Source organism: Lepidochelys kempii, chromosome 7 (assembly GCF_965140285.1).
Source record: "Lepidochelys kempii isolate rLepKem1 chromosome 7, rLepKem1.hap1, whole genome shotgun sequence".
Taxonomy (NCBI): domain Eukaryota; kingdom Metazoa; phylum Chordata; order Testudines; family Cheloniidae; genus Lepidochelys; species Lepidochelys kempii.
Window position 1 is genome coordinate 12943575 of NC_136386.1, and position 18885 is coordinate 12962459.

General features: G+C 37.5%; 1 protein-coding gene across 14 annotated transcripts in view; it reads left to right on the top strand.

Moving 5' to 3' along the window:
- The window catches only part of CHL1 (cell adhesion molecule L1 like), a 203889-nt gene extending 185450 nt beyond the window's left edge, over nt 1–18439 (top strand). For 11 of the 14 annotated variants that reach the window (XM_078853561.1, XM_078853560.1, XM_078853559.1 and 8 more), the window contains 4 exons: nt 4293–4454; nt 5171–5302; nt 7828–7900; nt 11912–18439. In XM_078853561.1, coding sequence (XP_078709687.1) covers nt 4293–4454; nt 5171–5302; nt 7828–7900; nt 11912–12128 — 584 coding nt within the window. In that variant the 3' untranslated portion in view covers nt 12129–18439. Of the gene's footprint in view, nt 1–4292; nt 4455–5170; nt 5303–7827; nt 7901–8013; nt 8093–11911 lie in introns of all 14 variants that reach the window. The other 3 variants (XR_013636026.1, XR_013636025.1, XM_078853564.1) reach the window with 3 other exon arrangements.
- Nucleotides 18440–18885: the final 446 nt, after the last annotated feature.

Below are 18885 nucleotides of genomic sequence, written 5' to 3' on the forward strand. Positions count from 1 at the left end.
AATCTCTTTGGTCACTCGATTACAGACCTAAAAGTGGCAATTCTTCAACAAAAAAACTTCAAAAACAGACTCCAAGGAGAGACTGCTGAATTGGAATTAATTTGCAAACTGGATACAATTAACTTAGGCTTGAATAAAGACTGGGAGTGGATGTGTCATTACACAAAGTAAAACTATTTCCCCATGTTTATTCTCTCCTCCTTCCAACCCGCTGTTCCTCAGAAGTTCTTGTCAACTGCTGGAAATGGCCCACCTTGATTATCACTACAAAAGCTTTCCCACCCCCCAAATCCTCCGCTCTCCTGCTGGTAATAGCTCACCTTACCTAATCATTCTCACTACAGTGTGTATGGTAACACCCATTGTTTCATGTTCTCTGTGTATATAAATCTCCCCACTGTATTTTCCACTGAATGCGTCCGATGAAGTGAGCTGTAGCTCACGAAAGCTTATGGTCAAATAAATTTGTTAGTCTCTAAGGTGCCACAAGTACTCCTTTTCTTTTTGTGGATACAGACTAACACGGCTGCTACTCTGAAACCTGTCATTATAATTCAGTGACAGTTGGGCACCTACTTCCCTTGGGCTTCATTTAATATCCCAGCCGTAGAATACTAACCTTTATGACATCTCTCAAGATCATGATAGTAGCCTCTCATAACATAAGGTATGATCCAACTCAATTCTCTTTTGCCACCCAACATTCTGACAGACTAAAAACACAGTTTTCTTAGCCATATAGAATAACATCCTAATGGAATTATTTCTTGAACTATGACCAACTGATTGACCGGCCTCCACCACTACCGCATCATTTGTACAACTTCTCAGGCAGCCTTCTGCCCTCTCAAGCCACACTGCTGATCTGCACATGTACTGGGAGCAACTCTGCAAGCCCTGGTGTACATACAAACTTTTCTTGAACCAGGGCACTGGTGATCACCGACTGCTATTCTGAGCATCACAAGTATTACCTACTGAATCCTTTCTGTAGTTAAATACAATCACACCTATCCCACCTGTTACAGCCAGTAGAACTGTGGCCAGGAGCAAAGGGTAAACAGAAATGGTGGTAAGACAAAATGAGCTAGCCTCTCTTCTGTTCTTTGTCCAAAAGTCCAACAACCCAAAAGTCAAAGTGGATGGTCTAGGTGTCAAGCTAAGCAGGATGGCCTACTAATTTTCATCTAATGGATTCTAAGGATGTGAGGGTAATTGTAAATTACCAGTAAAAAAAGATCCCTCCCAATCAGCACGAACTACCTCGTGGAATACAAAAGCCCAGAAGGTAGAGTGTAATTATGATGCATATTTATAAGCTTTTAATAGCCATTCAGTGGAGGAAAACTGATGAAAGTGTAGTTTAACTTTCCATTTATTCCAGGCAGATATATTTAGACAGGTGCTCCTATAAATTTAAAATATTACTTACAATTATAATTCAACTGTAAGATTGCCAATCTTTGTTTTTTAATAAGTGAATTTCATAACAAATGTGCTAACTTTTGGAGAACTAGCACTATAGTACATCTTTAGGGGAGGTTTATCTTGTTTTCCCATTATTCCATAGGCTTCAATTAAAAAAAAAAGTATGTTCCATTGTTCTCATAAATCTCTAAACCCAATAGGAATATTGTAAAATTGTAGTTCAGTGTTTAATGTTCATGTGAATCCCATGATATGGCTGATAAATAGTAATGGGGAGATGACAAATGCTGGTGGTATATATATTATTAAAGCTTATTTCCTGTATTGTAGATTAAAAACCTAACCTAACTGCTTTCAGTTTTCTGAAGCTAATTTCTGCTGTGCACTGACCTTTCAGTATATTGAGTAAACATTTCCTTACCAGTAAGTCTTTGTTTCCCCCCCTCTGGATTCTAAACTATTCTTTTCTATTCCCTCTACCAACCCTTCCCCGATTACCCATTATTTCTTTTCTATGGGTATTGTACAGTGTTTAGTTTTGTAATGCCAACCAGATTTACATGGAAAGAAATCACACACACACACAATCTCCACTCGACTCCTATCTTACAGTTTAGGATACAGAAAATCCTTTATACAACATTGTGGTGCCAAATATCAAAAGTCCTGCACAACTTATGGTGTAAAACTTTGTTCCCAATCATGCAAAACACCCAATCCCTGATCCCGCAGAGCACTTAAGCACATAGAATCATAGAATACCAGGGTCGGAAGGGACCTCAGGAGATCATCTAGTCCAATGTCCTGCTCAAAGCAGGACCAATCCCCAATTTTTGCCCCAGATCCCTAAATGGCCCCCTCAAGGATTGAACTCACTTAACTTTAAATAAGTGAGTCATGGCATTAAAAAAATTGACTTCAAGGGACAACTCACATGTTTAAAGTTAAGGGCAAATGTAGGTGCTTTGCTGGCTTATGATCTCAGTGAGTAGAGCTACAAGATCAGACCTATGCTGCATACAGATTGGAAAATATGACTACTTTCTCTGGCTGACATCTTTAAGTGTTTTATGGGGTTTATTGACCAACAGGATTAAAGTTCATATAGCAGAGCTTTATTTCTTGTTACTTTATGGGTAGCTTTTTTTATGAAACACATTGTTCTGACATCCTGATTTTACAAAATGTAATTAAAATGCACCTGTAATGTCTTGTTGCTGAATGTGCAGTTTGATTAAAAATTATACCTCAGCTTCATGTAGTTCATTTTGTAAAACGTACCTCTAGATGGATTAAGTTATGCTAATACACTGTGCTTCACCATCCGCATTATTCTAATTGAACATGTTCTGTCTGATTCCCAATGGTCTACTAATTTAGCTACTTATTGTAATATATGTATACTTGCCTTGGAAAACGTATTATGTACAGCTCCTTTAACCATGTCTATTCCACTCTTAATCTCTTTTTTTCTTTTCCTTCAGCTATCAAGAAGGGCTAATCACTCAAAGCTTTTTTGTTTGCTTGCTTACCAGTTTCAATAGTAATCAGCATTGCTTTACTGTCCGTGTTATAAGCGCAAATTGATCGAGCCGTTTTTGAGCTATGCTGTATGTATGAGTAACCATAAGATCCCTTTCATTAGTTAACTTTAGAATGTTCACCAGATAAATTAAGCAAATGAAGACACTGAACAGAAGTAAAAAGGCATATGTTTTAATGCTTTCCTCCAAACTTTAGTGTCTAACACTAGACCTGGGCACCGTTCTACTGAGGCCTGATTTGAAAGCCCATTGACATCAATGATTCTTAGCCTTTCTATAGACTTTAACGGACTTTGGATCAGGCGCTAAATGTGGGTGCTGTTTTATATTCCTTGTGTAATTTTTAGCAAAAGTTACTGTTTAAAATCCTGAAAGAGAGGAACAGTTATGATTAATTCGTATGATTTATACTACACTGTATCCAGGATGAGGGCAAATCCTGCTATCTTCACTGCAGTGAATAACAGTTGCTTCCTTTTGCAATTAGCATGAAATACTTTTTTTAAAAAAACGTACATAATAAATCACTTACCCTGCAGTCCTGGATTCAGGTAAAACATCTGTTCATGTCAAGGAGAGTCTTGAAAGCAAAAGGTGTGCAAGACTGACTTTGTTTGAAAACCACAGAAAAAAATTGATTGCAAATACTTTTCATATAAATAAATATCAGTTGGAACATGTAAAGATTGTATATGAAAATCCATTTGAAACAAAACTTCAGGTATACCTAAAAGAGAGCTTTGCTTATAGCTTCAGTACAAATGTGAAATAAATGGGGACAAGGAGATTTATTGTCTATGGAAAATTTGAGTATAAATCCCAGTGTAATTGTTCCTATGAGAGATGTAATATTATTTCAGGATAACATGGGCCTCAGTCCTGTCCCATTTACTTCAGTTCAATGGAAGATGGATCAAGCCACAGATTGTGTAAAAAAACCCAGGCCATATTCAGTTTTTTTTTTTAATTAAGCATTCATTAGTTAAAGCAGATCTATAGTCCTATATGTCATTCCTTCAATATTTACTTTCACCCTGCAAATTTAAAACAAGCCCTTCATAAATCTCAGGATTATTTCAGTTTGACACTGATTTTATCCTGCAGAATATCAAAGAGCAAATACAGAAAATGCTTTTCTACTTTATTTTCTTGTCTACCTTAAAAAATAAGATAAACTATCCAAAGGCAAATGTTAAACATATCCATGTATGCTGTTTTATTATCACTTGTTATTTAAATCATTTGTAACTGTGCATTTCAGAGTCCTGCTATTGAATTAATAGAATTAATCAATGTGACTTGACTATGTACATTTCATAGGTAAAGGGATCGGGAAGATTTCAGAAGCAGTAAATCCCACCCAAAAGTTTCACCCCATTGAGGCACTTGAGCCTGGTACTGAATATACAGTTCGTCTAGTGACTAAGAATTGGGTTGATAACAATAGCATTTTTGAAGATGTAATTGAGACGAGGGAGAGAGGTGAGAAATGAAACTGTTTAGGGTGATAAATCCATTGTGACAAAACAAGATTATTTTATTTTTAATATTTCAAGAAATACTGACATTACATATTATGTTGTGCAATGAAAGTGTAACAGTTAAATAATGAAATCTTAGCCTCTTCTTGCCATTTACGTCAATAGGAACACGAATGAGTCCATCATTTTTCAATTCAGCCTTGTATTTTGTCTTCCCAGTAGTAAATAATGACACGTAAATAATTTCCAATACATATTATTTACAGGTTTTAGCTACTATGCCATTTTAATAGGGTAGGTGCTGTTACGTTTTACATCTTCAGTGTAACTAGCTGAGCAGTTTGCATGTACCCTAAACACTTTTAACACTATTTCTGTCGCAAAACTGCTTGCATGAGAGGCTATCAATTTTCTGTCCAACTTTCCTATTTGGCATTAATCCTCTGAATCAAATGCTCCTTTGGAATTACTTATGTATATTATGTTGCGGACACTTTATTTACTTAAATGTGAACATTATTCCTCAGACCTATTACTTCTGTCCTGTATTTTTTCATTTTTACATTGAAAATGTTAGACTGAAATCAGTAAAGCAGCAAATAGCGATAGTTTGGTGTGATTCAGGTTTAGTTCAGAAAATATTAAATGGTGGGTTTTTTGGTTAGGATGGTCTATTTTCCTCTTGTTAAATGTTTTTACTTCTCTCCTTTTACAAAGCTTATGCTGGCATTTATGAGGGAATTTCCACCCAAGGCTGGTTTATTGGACTGATGTGTGCCATAGCTTTGCTTACCTTATTGCTGCTAACTATGTGCTTTGTCAAAAGAAATAAAGGAGGAAAATACTCAGGTAAATGACGTCCTTTTTGAGATATGTATATAATAGCAGTCCTTCTTCACACCAATAACTTCTTATTTAAGTGGAAATGCCTCAGTATTTTGCCTTCGGTCCCCTAAAGGTTGAATTTATACCAACTGAAATACAAAATTTGTATTTGTGACTTTTAATAAATATAACATTGAGTGAATTTAAATAAACATTATACTCAGCTGATGAGATTCTGTGCTCCATTCGTAAGAGGTGCAGCACAGAACACTCATCCAGAGGAGAAGGCACTATGATGGCTTTAAGCCGCCTTTGAGCCTTCCTGATCCTGGGCTGCTCCGGGACTCCTCGATGTAATTGAGACAGCCATGGGGGCCTGTGTAAGTTACAACATCCTCCCCCTGTTGCTTTGTGTGCTGCTGCACTGCTCAGAATCTCCATGGGGCTGTGATACAGCCCCACTCCTAGTTCTGCTCCCAGAATGCTCCATGGCTTATGAGGGGGTCATTAGGAGGCATACTGATGGCTGCTCTCTGTACTTCCAGTGTAACACCGACAGACCCTGGATGTTGGTGGGCGGGATCAAACCTGGAACCTCTGGAGCTAAATGCATGAGCCTTCACTGCATGAGATAAAAGCCACATGGCTCTTAGCTAAGGTTGTAGAGCAGACTCATTAATCTCTCTCTAAGTGGTCTTGGTGCCACTAGCAATCTTGTCACTGGTTAACATCTGCTTATGCCCCAGAGCGACCCTACGGGTTTCATTGTTTTCATTAGTGAGGGTATTTTACATGTGATTCAGGAAGCAACTTCTAACAGGGAAGGTTTAGGCCCTGATCCTGTATCACTAAAGTGAGTAGGGACACCAAGTTGATCATCATACTGATAGACGGTCATTTTTCATTCAGGGTCTCACACATGGAAATTTTAAAATTATGCCCTGGCAGGTCCACCCAGTTGTCAGTGATTTGATATGAATTGTAACTTCTTAAATGTCCTCTGACTAGATCTAGTCATTGCATTACTTGGGTTGTTTGAGCTATGCAATTAGAAATCTCTGTTCTATTTTTCTCCAGATTTTGTATTCCAAATTAAAAAATGGGAATATTAGATATACGATAAGAGCTATGGAAGTGAAAAGTAAAGGCTGTGGGAGTTTGGTAGTATTAGACCGGTGGTGGGCAACCTGCGGCCCGCGGGCCACATGTGGCCCATCAGGGTAATCTGATTGCCGGCTGCGAGACATTGTGCTGGCGTTGACCATCCGCAGGCCCCACCACGCGCAGTTCCCAGTGGCCACGGTTCACCGTTCCCAGCCATTGGGAGCTGCGGAAGCGGCGGATTACCCTGATGGGCTGCATGCGGCCCATGAGCCACAGTTTGCCCACCACTGTATTAGACACTACAATAATTTTCATTATACCTACAAGCTATAATGTTAAAATGCTACATATTGCCCCTTACTCAGGTAGGGTTACAATCCAGCCCTATATGTTATTGTTTCACAGTAGTTGTGCTAATATGTTTTTTATTTCATTGAGCACTATACAAACACAGGGGGCCGTGCTAGGGGATCCAGTTGCAGAACCGGGACCCTAACTTGTACACACAGGGCCAGATTTTTATAAAGGTACTTAAGGTGCCTAATTCCCATTGATTTCAGTGGGGGTTTGGGACCAACATTTCTTAAAAGATCTTGTCCATATTCACTAGAGCTGTATGTGTTTATTGGACTAAAGTCTTCTAATTTGCCTTTTTTTGGCATGTGCAGTTACCTATTTTATATACCCAGTTACAATAATTGTGTTCCCACAATGTTTTTTTTTCTCCTAAATCTAATCACAATTAAACTAGCTAGGATAAAAGTAATAGTGGCTGTAGTACACGTTGATTGTCAGCAGAAATCAGAAAGCAATTTCCCACATGGTACTGCATAATTAGGTTTGTAAACAAATTACATGGATTTACATAGGGTGACCAGACAGCAAGTATGAAAAATCGGGATGGGGGGTAATAGGGCTCTATATAAGAAAAAGCCCCAAATATCGGGACTGTCCCTATAAAATCAGGACATCTGGTCACCCTAATTTTATACCTTCCTTGGAAACATCCTGAATTACCAACTGATAGAGGCAGGATACTTGACTAGATGCACCTGTAAATCTTTTTTTCCAGCATGGCAATTTTTAAATTCATATTCCAACTAAATAGTATTATAATGACATACACATTATGGTTCCAGATATAGCCTGAATTACACAGGAAAGAAATGTGTCTTAGTAAACGAAATTGTAGGGGCTGCATTTTCAAAGCAGTGTACAAGGATTTAGCTGCAAAACTCTGACTAGAGTCCTTGGGAATTAGGCAGCTACCCCATTCTACACCTCTTGAAAACATACTCCTCTGTGCAATGCAAAACACTTAACTAAATATGTTGCCCTCCAGCTGTAGATAATGATTGACAGTTTTCCCATAGAATCTGCCAAAAATAAAAATGATACATGAAACAGCATGGTGAACAGATCTATTCTTTCTTTCATTTGTACAGTGAAAGAAAAAGAGGATTTGCATCCAGATCCTGAAGCTCAATCAATTAAAGATGAGATCTTTGGGGAATATAGGTAAATATGATCTACTACATCAAATGTTTTTTTTCCCCCAGTATCTTCACAAGTATTTATTGAATGTGTTTTTATTATAGCATGCAAGTAACACTATTTTTTCATTTTCAAAGCAAACCCCATGGGAGTGGATGATAATATGAATGTAAAGATATATCCAGAACACTTTAATCCACCCAAGTTATGATATAGGTAATTTTTGATGGAGTAGCCCTATTTTTCCATCTGTTTCTTATTTAGCACCTTTTATATATATTGTTATATAATGTTTATATTGGGCCTAATCCAAAATCCATTGATGTCAATGGAAAGACTCTCATTGATTCCAGTGGGTTTTGATTGGGCCCTTAGTAACATGGGGATTGTTCATTCTGCAAAAGAAGAGAGAAAAATTAAAAAGACAGAAAATGGAAAATAAATATCAGTACAGTAGTTTCTATATAAGAAGTAAAATAGTTACACTTGGCTGCATTCAAGACTAATGAGGCTAATTAATTACATTATATATTTACATTACATATGAAAATACATCGTGGTATGAGCCATATTTGAATACTGGTTAACTAGCTTTAAAAACACAAACGTTGCTGGCTAAATCCGGTATGTATACTAGATTATTTACCAAGGATAAGGTTTTTTCATGCATAATTTCATTTTTATTTAATTTTTAATGCCTTCTAATGGGACAAATATTTAGAAAGGTAAGAATGTCATGAGGTTAGTAATTTTCACCCCAAATACAGCTTGTATTTTCTAGAAATACAAATACTGTATATGGTAAAATAAGCAAGAAATATTTTGTATATTGATTATGAAGAAACAAATTTGGGGGCCAGTTACTGACATCCTTATTCAGTCAACATTACTAGTAACTTCAGTAATAGTTTAAGTGAGGATGGCGGAATTGAACTTTTATGTTACTAGCTTAGAAACCCAATCTTGGGCCCAACAATTTGGAAGATATTTGTAGCATCTACATCTACTTTCCATTTTTCTTTGGTTTTCTTTTCATGATAGATGAAAACATACTTGAGATATTTTTATATCTCCTGATTCTAATGACCTTCAGTCCCACTGAAGTCAATAGAGTGGGACAGATTAATGTAAACTAACAGGCCAGTATCTTTTGACCAGCCAACAAAATAGCAGGTGATCCTGTGGCAGTGTGAGCACCTCCTATGAGGTGCTGACCAATTTCAACTCCCCCTGAAGTCAATTGCAGTCAAAAGTGTTGATCACAACTTGGAGGAGATGCTTAAGACTTCAAAGTGCTGGTCTGAGAGGGGCAAATGTGTGGTCTAACGCCTATCCTGAATATCTGGTCTTGTAACAGTCCAATGTATGACAGTCTCTCTGTACCATTTATACGGAGCAAGAGTGAGACGACAGCTGGGTTGTTAAGGCTGCCTGGGCTCCTAGAGCTGCAGTGTGAGGGGGTAGCCAGCAGGCAGTGCCATTGCATTCACATCTTGAGAGGTCATGCGGTGAAGTTGTGCAGAAGTTACTCAATTTTTGTGTGCAACTACGGTAAGTTGCATTAATTTGTTGGTTCTCCTGAAATCACTTTAATAGAACCATCTAATTGGATTCTCTCAGTCTCGACCACTTTCTGTTTGGATATGTACGTAAGATGATTTACTTCAGATCATCATTGGCCATGAGCATCTTTCTGGGAGACATAGATATCCTAGAGATACACATGGCTGTACTCTGCTGTCACTGTCTTCATTGTAAAGCCAGTGGAACTCCACTGATTTCAGTGGCGTTACTAGGCAGACATTGGCATAAATGAGAGCAGGAATATGGCCCAGTTGCCTAATATTTTAGGGATTCCAGTTAAACTTGTAACATCGTGTCTTTGACTAAAAAATGCTATTGCTTCTTTGCCCATTTTTATTAGTATAAGAATTTCTAGTAATATTACTTATATCTCGTGGCAGTTGGGAAACGTCTGTGACAAACTCCCAGCCTTTTTTTAGATCGGAAATGCTGGGCTTTCCAGAATATACAATAACAGGCTCTCATTGCAAGATCTCCTGGGATTTCTCATGCCATTTCCACTGGAGTACCTCAGTCAGAAGATACAGTTTCCTTTAGGCTTCACTGTTTCCAACGCATTTTTTCGTAGCAGCCTTACACAGGTCCTCATTGCAAATTGCCTCTTTTGACTCCTTCTTAGTAATTAGGTGTTGTGTCTTCTTTGCTATTTTTGCTATGCCTAATAAAAAAGGATTTGAATTAATATAGATTAGCATAAATTTGTTCAGAATAGCTTTGCCAAATAACACTAGGTGTCTTTTAACACTTCATTGAATCATTCCTTCATATACATATGTAAATTCAGAGTTTGAGGCTGGAGATGTAATGCTGTAACCAATGTGCAACTAAGCTGTGATGCTGATAGGTTCCACAGAGTTAACTGAAAAATGGAACACATCCTTTGTGAAAAATGTTGCAAAATAACTTTCCCCTTTGTCACGGAAAAACTGGGATATCATTCAAAGGTAATGGCCCAGAGCTCTGGGCTGCTCAGGGTGTATTTGGCACAAATCCAGAGTCTGGGACCTTTGTGACTCCCTAATCCTTAGGTAAAAAGAAAAGGAGTACTTGTGGCACCTTAGAGACCACAAGTACTCCTTTTCTTTTTGCGAATACAGACTAACACGGCTGCTACTCTAATCCTTAGGTGTAGCTGAAGAGAGCACAGCCTGCCAACACAAGGGTCATTCCAGCAATTAAGGATTAGCCATACACGGGTGTAATCCAGCCACAAACCCTGCATGGGACTGGGGAAGGCTCAATGGTGAATGGTGAATTAAGTGTAAAGCCAGAGCAGCCCAAAACAGATTTGGAGACTCTTCTCAAGTAATTCTAGAACATATGAAATGATGGGCTCTTTGTACTGAATACAAACGGTATGAAGAAGTGAGGTTTGGGCCTGATATTTCAGAGATGAGTCAAGATCCACATATATTATGGCATGTGCAGTAACTGCAATTGTATGTACAGATTGGTATTTGGTGCACACAGCTGTTTAGGGGCCTACCTGTTTGTGCATATAAATTACCCACTTTATGTAATTCTGTGCCCCTAGATGGGTCTTCAGCACTGAAGTCAAACCTGGCACCTCTGCATCTGAAAGCAAAAGAGATCCAGCTCTCTTACCCAAGGCTGTAGCAGGCTCATCAGCCCCGATAGTGTGGCCCAGTTGTCCCTAGACGGGAACAGGGTGCTCCACTGAGTGAATGTGGATTATGCCTGTGCAGTTGCGAAATAGATAGACATGCAAAATATATTTTTATTTATTACTCAGAATAAATAAAAGTGCCCACCAGCACCATGCCGATCATTTAAAGTTACAAAAACCAAAGTGCTCACCCCTTCCACCAAGCAGCAGGACACAATAAAATACCAATACCCCCAAACATCAGCCTTTACCTCAATCCACCTACTCCACTTCAAAGGCTAGGTGAAGGAAATGGACCCTGCAATGGGCAATACAAATGGCTCTTTGCTTTGTAAAATCAGACTCTTTATGCCTCTCTTTAAGATACAAAATAAGATACAATGATGCATCATTAGAGCCGGTTTTCAGCTTTTTTGTCTTTTCCCCTTCCTCCTCCCTCCATTTTCAATGGCAAAAGAAGGAAAAGGGACAAAAAAGGAAAAATAAAAACTGTCCACAATCCATTCTTTTCAGTAATGTTTGCATTTTTTGGTTTTTGTTTTGTTTTTTGACCTATTCCATTAAATTCAAAATTACAAAAAATGCAAAATGCAAACAATGCACAGAGCAGGGTGTATTAGCGGCACCACATCCATTGACTTGACTTGGAATCAAGTGAGTAATGTGTTGTGTGCAATATTTTGAAAATGCATCCCAATCAAAATGTATCTGATTCCCTCTTCCCTCAATATGTCTGTTTATTTTGACAAAGGAAATGAACGATTGCTTTTGTAACTGTAATACAAAGCTAGATTTTGGGAAGATTTTTTTTCTTTATTTCATAGTGACAGCGATGAGAAGCCACTCAAAGGCAGCCTCCAGTCACTTAATGGGGACATTAAAGCTACGGAAAGTGCTGATAGTTTGGTAGATTATGGAGAAGGGGACCAAGGGATGTTTAATGAAGATGGTTCATTTATTGGCGCTTACGCTGGATCTAAGGAAAAAGGATCCGTTGAAAGCACTGGAAGTTCTACAGCAACTTTTCCTCTCCACGCATAAAATATTATCATAAATGATTCATTTCAAATTTCCATATTTATCTTGACTAGTAATCAACTATTACCATAGGTAATCAGAAGTAGATTGCAGAACGAATCAGTCAGAACCCCAACCTCCAGGTAATATGGGAATTAGTCGCTGCTATCAAAACATGACTTTTGAGACTTTTCAGTCCTGATTGTTCAGGTGTTTTCATTCATAAAAACAGGTGAATAATACTCTCACATACAATATATACCACTCAGTCTGACCAAAACCATAGCTTCTCAGTGTTACATATGTATATAGATACTTGTTACCCTACATGTTTCTCTATATAACTTTCTATTTCTTGTATGCTTTGTCACTTTGTATAGACATTTACATCCAGTATTCCCTAATATATAATTACCTTAGCATGGTGGAGGTCAGAAGATAGTGGGGGTGGGAGAAGGGAGATTACTTTAAAAGTTAACACCAAGAAAAAAATAATTGAAAACACTATAGAAATACATTCCATATATTATTTAATGTTCACGAAGAAAAAGAAAGTCTGTTTAAGTAATTCTAGAATTAGTGGCTAGAGCTGATTGCAATTACTTAGCGACACAGCTTTATCCACAAGTAATTTTATCTCAAACTTGCTCTCAAAAGAAACCGGTTCCGATCTGGTATCTATATCTTCTCTCCAGTAGCTGTCACTCTTTCCTTAAACAAGTTCAGTTACACTAGTTTTCCTTTGGCAGAGGATAACGAGGCTCATCCCACATCTGTTCGATGTGTCAAGGAAGCAGGATCAGGTCTTTAGACTACTAAAAAGGCCACCTGAATCTGCCACCCAAGATCTTTGAAAGCTGCATTTCTAAGCAACTGCGTTTTGTCTGCTTTCTGTCTGTATATCTGTATGCGAGCATACATTTCAGGAATGCATTGTACATATTATTTACAGTGTTGCTGTAGTGATGTTGGTCCCAGGATGCCAGAGAGACATGGTGGGTGAGGTAATATCTTTGTTTTGTACCAGTTTCTGTTGGGGAAAGAGACCAACTTTTGAGCTACACAGGGTTCTTCGGAAGAAGACGTTGGTCCAATAAAAGACATCCACCTTGTCTCTCTTGTACATATTATGTTAATATTTACATAACTGAAAACACAGACTGGTTTTAATTTGAAGTGAGAAAATGATCCTAGTACAAGTCTGTATTGCTATGTAGAAATAGAGGGACTAGTTGTGTATGAAACAGTCCATATATTCGCTTTTCCTCTTTCTTTTGGATAATACTTAAAAATAATTGTTTCTCTCTCCAAAAAATAAACCCTAAATAATTAGGTATTTTTTTAAAAAAATATTTTCACATCCTGCATTGTTACTTTTTTAAAAAATGGATTGCACTAGAGTTTCTTTTCTATATGGTTTACTGAATAAGGTTTAAAATTCCCAATTTGCTACTCATTCCTTTTTATATTTGGTCTCCCAATTATTTTTAAAAGTTTGTTGGGTTTTATTTTCTTTTATATTTTGTTAACTTCGGTACAGTGCAAATGTTCCTTGTAGTTCTGTGGTGTTCTTTTAAAATGGTTGTATCTGCATAATTACAATTTAGTCATTGTTAGAAGGAGAAATTTTACTATATACAAGCTAATTCCTGCAAAATCTTTTATACACGAGTAGTCCTTAGGCAAATAGCTCTGTTGATTTCATTGCAAGTACTTCAGTGGAAATAATAGTGTAAGTAAAGACTACTCCCATGAGTAAGGGTTTGCAGAATCAGACCCAGAATTACAACTTTATGAGCTGCACGATGCACGTTGTTAAATAATCAAAACACTGGTTTTAATTTTATACAATACCTAAGGGACCAGCTCCCATTCATGTACTTAAATGAAGTGGCTTGAGTTTCAAAAGTTCTCAACAACAATTGAAAACAATGGTAGCTGTTGGGTGCTGGCCCTAAATCTACCATCTATTTGGAATAAAGGCCAATGGGACTACTTATAGGTGGCTTATAAGAGAATGATATGGTCATAGGTTAAAATAGTTAGCACACTATACTGTATTATTAGCACCTCAGATCCCTAAAATTGGGAGAATTTGACAAATGTCTCACTTATTTGTACTGTATATTTTTTTTACAGTTAATTCAACTTGATCACTGAAAAGGGACTGGTCAGTTTGGGGGAGGGGAGAAGGGTCTCACACACAGAGGTTCTGGCAGGAAACTGAAACCTTACATCCTGTCCCAAGTCACACAAGGTGACTTTTTTCAGGACTCCAGACAAATTAACCGACAGGACGAGTGTCCACTGACACTAGTGCATGAGAACCTGAAAGTGAAATAAACTGAGAATTGACCAGACTTGTGTTACAATTTTCAATTTGTTGCTAGTCTGTTCTTAATCCATTTCACTTTGAGGGGGCTCTGCACTAGCACAGGGGAGCAATGTTTGGCTAGCAGAGGAAAGTTTCCTTGCCTTCTCAGTTATTTCCACCAAATATTCTTTTTTTTTTAATTGAAATGTTTTGATTGCCTTGGATTTTGTAAACATTAAGTTTAGTCTCTTCATCTTTTCTCTTTCTACCCTCTAAAGAAACTCTTAATAGGACACGGAGAGGCCCTAGTTAGCCTTATCCAGCAAGATGGAGTAATAAGTCCCCAACCACCACTGCTCCCATCCACAAATTACTGGCCTTTCTAGTTTGTTTTTAATGGTCCATTGAGTAGCCAGAGCCTCTCTTCTTCTCCCCTACTGCTGTGCCAACTTCTGTAGGTGGCACAGAATCCTCAGAGAGAAATCTGATTGTAGAGGAGGGAAAGGTCCAGACTAGGGTGTTAGAGTGTATTAGGTAAGAGCTCAATTACAGAAGCCTTCTCCTTCTACTCCCCATAGCTACTAAACAACTCCTCTGTTCAAAGGGTTTGGACCTCTGATAGGGGCAAACCTTTAGGACTGTGGGCCACTGCCATCTGCAAGTTTGGATGGCTGCTCACACTCACACATTAGGTACGATATGAGCCATGAAAAGTCAGCAAAGATATGCATTTTTCTTGCACTTACAGGATGTTCGGTTCAACTGGAGTCATTGTCCCAGAAACATCTATGTTAAACAGACACAAATTTCACACCGCATTAGTGGGACAGCCTCTTATCAAATAATGAATAAGCATCCTCTGCTATGACTTGCTCATTTGTAGCTTAAAGTTGCTGATGACATCCCTGTGATGTGCTATTCATCTGTGTCGGTATGAGTACTTTTTCTATTTTTTTTTTATTCAGTCTCTTAAATCTTAATGTTCGTGATTCATTACTCCTCAGGGCCTAAAAATCACACTATGACAAAAAGATGTGCAATGAAATTTTTTTAAACGTGCACTGACTTTTTAGGATTCTGCCCAATGAATATTAAACAAACGTCTGAAATTCCCAGAGATTCTTGTGTCTGTCTAGCTCCATTCTCTTTCTTGAGTAATTCTTTTTCAGCAGGGATTTTTTTAGGCACCACTATATCTATTTTATATCCTGGAATGTGCAGAGGATTAAAATATGCTTCCAAAAGAGATGTCATTTTAAAAACAAAACAGCAAAACAGTTTATACTTTTGGAGCCAATTTTTCCTTTCATGCAAAGCAGGCCAGTTCCATTCATTTCAATGGGGTTTGGTGTAAAGAAGGGGACATTTTGACACTTATGTTGCATTTAAAGTATTAGCACCATAAATGTGGTACCACAATTAAGAGAACAGATGTTTCTGATATTTTTCAGAAGTGCTTGAAATCCTCTTAATCAAATAACATTTTGGAAATCTGTAATGATTTTTCATTTAATTTGTTACATACAAAAAACTCCTCCTATATTAAAACTGCATACACTGAATGAGACAGGGGTCTTATGAAAAAAAATGCCATGTGATCATGTAGTATATCTCATAATACATACACACATGAAAGCTGAATTAAGGTTGCATATGAAACCTTAATTCTGGCCTTTCCTAAATTTTCTGATTTGGACTTTACAGCTGTAACTAATATTTTTAAACATAGATTTTTGTCTGTAATTTCTTAGGTTTCTTTTAAAGGAAAAAGTAAAAACAAATTTTAATTATATGCAAATGCAACAGCCCCCCCTATCATAGATCATCAGTCAGTTTGAATCCTAAACCTCCAGCACAGCTTGAGGACTTAATTACAGTAACCATTTTAGTTAGCAGTAAGAGAAAACTGATATTCCATAGAAAGGTGTGACTAGGTTACTGGAGTCACATGCTGGGTCTAAGGAAAATGAAGAGATTACTATGAGTGTGGAACAGCTCTCCTCTTTTCAACCTTCTGGAGGTGAGGGAAGCTCCTTCCCCATGTGGTACTCCTGGGGGAAGTAGAGGGAAGGGGTTTTAGAAAGGAGAAAAGCTTGGCTTTCTCTCCCCTCACTCCTGTTCTGTCTGTTGCTGCTCTGATAGTGGCATGGGATCAAGCTCAGATTAGAGTTAATTCTATTATTATTTTGGCATGCTGCCAACATTTTACTGGCAGCACAAATCACAGAAGGGTAAAGGTGATTTTCAGAAGCTTATATCTCAGCCACACCTGAACGGAATTTCATCTGACAAAGAAAAGGCACTTCTCTGGTTCCAGGGATTTCTCCCTAATGAATTTCAAAGGCCCACTTTAAACAATGGAGGTGATAGAGCTACTCAAAGAAAAGGTTGCAAAAATCTTTTATAATGAAAAGTCTTAGGTAAGCAAAATACAGGGGGTTACTCCTCCCTGGTAATAAGGACCAAACGCTTTACTCATGTTGGATAATCCTAGCCTCCACTAGTATTCCCATTTACTCTAATACTACATACTCATGGAGTATGGCCTATTCAACAAGGGTAAGGGCATTAGAATCTGGCCCTCATATATCAGAGCATTACATTTTAAAATATGCACAATCCACCCAAGAAAGAAAGCTTGCATAATATTGTATTCTTCAGAATGGCCTCCATCTCCAGTTTAGTCTCTGGTGGTGTTTGTGAGCTCACGGGCACAAAGTTCAAAGGAGTTTATGCATTTTAAAAACTGTATTTCCATCTCTGTGCATTCTCCCATTTACATCAGTGGGATTCCCAAGGAGGCTTTGATACTGGATTCCAATACAGGATAAGTGTCTTGGCCATGTATCTGCTTCCAATTAAGACAATAGACAAGTTATTTTCCCCTATGAATAAATCAATATATATATATATATTGGAACATAGACTGCAGGATTGGAAGGGACCTCCTGGGTCATGGAGTTCAGTTCAGCAACCCCATCATATAACTCCATTAATAAATTTATTAAAATTACAATGGTTAGGTCGTTTAGTATATATAATTAATAAGAAATCATATCTTCTGTAGGTCAGCTTTCAACATGATGCAGTAGTTCAATGATTTGTCACTTTGCTTTGGCCTGATCATACAAACTCTTATGAGTACCCCTTATTCAGATGAGTACTCCCATGGAGCTAATGGGACAAACCATATGAGCCAATGATTCTCGTGTAAATAAAAGTTTGCAGGATCAGACTTTTTCCCCCAAGTGAATTAAATAAAAATGAGCAGGTTGCATCTTTCCAGGCTTTTGACAATAATTTTACACGTAGCTTTGGAAAACAATGTTTGGTAATTGGGTACTTTTATTCTAAGTCTTGTATACATCTGAAGAGGCATTTCACTGTAATTTCAATCATGCAGTCATAGTTACACAAATAAAAAGGATACTTAGACATGCTGTCTATAGTGTATCTCAATTATTTTAAGTAACAACCATGTAAGGAGAGAGAAATTGAAGGGAAATCATTGTTAGGGCTTGCTGGCAGAAATTCCATTAACTTGACAAAAGATCATGCCCTCAAAAGCATCTTTTTTTAATGTTTAGTGTTTCCGTATAAAGTATATACATAATGTTTGCCATTTGATCTCCTGAATATTGGTACATGTTTACACTTCAGCACCATATCTTTCATGTAAAAGTTTTGACTATCAGATCAAGCTTTGTTATCTGCAGTAATTCAGTTTTCATGCAGGAACCAATATATGGGTATGAGCCAAAGCATACTGTATTTTTTATTTTACACAGGATATTTTGTTACTTCATGTAAAAAGATCAAGACAAATGTGGTACTAAGTTCACACCATTCTTTTTTTACTAGATGAATGTTAATGTAAATTTATTAAGGTTTAGAAAAATGTGTTTGTACTGTAGTTGCCGTTTGTATCATGCCTATGTACATGTATGGTTTTAAAAGATATTTTCATTATACATGGAATTCAACTTTGCTAATAAAAGTTTGACTTGATGTATTCTTCAAATGCCTAACTTGTGATCAGCTCATTTATTTTTTTTTGCTCATGTTTTTTTGTCAGGAATTTTGTTTTGATTTTAAATTAAGGCCAGATCCTCAGCTGGTGTAAAGTGGTGCAGTTTTATTGGCTTCAGAGGAGCAAATATACTAGCTGAAGATCAGGCCCTAAAAAATCTATTGAATTTACACATTTGAACATAGGCATGCAAGCCAGGGAAAATAATGCATGTCGCAACAAGAGGGAAATTCAAAGTCATAACTGTGCCTTACTTCTATTGTACATAGTAGTACATTATACAGTTTTATAAATGCACTGTAAGTTGTTAGGATTAGGCACAAGAAAATGTGGTCAATGTTTTCAAAAGAACTGAACATCAAGAGAGTGAAGGAACATGTGGTGTGGGGAGATAAAGCCATTAATTCCTAGCTTCCAGCACACAGGGCAACTTTTCT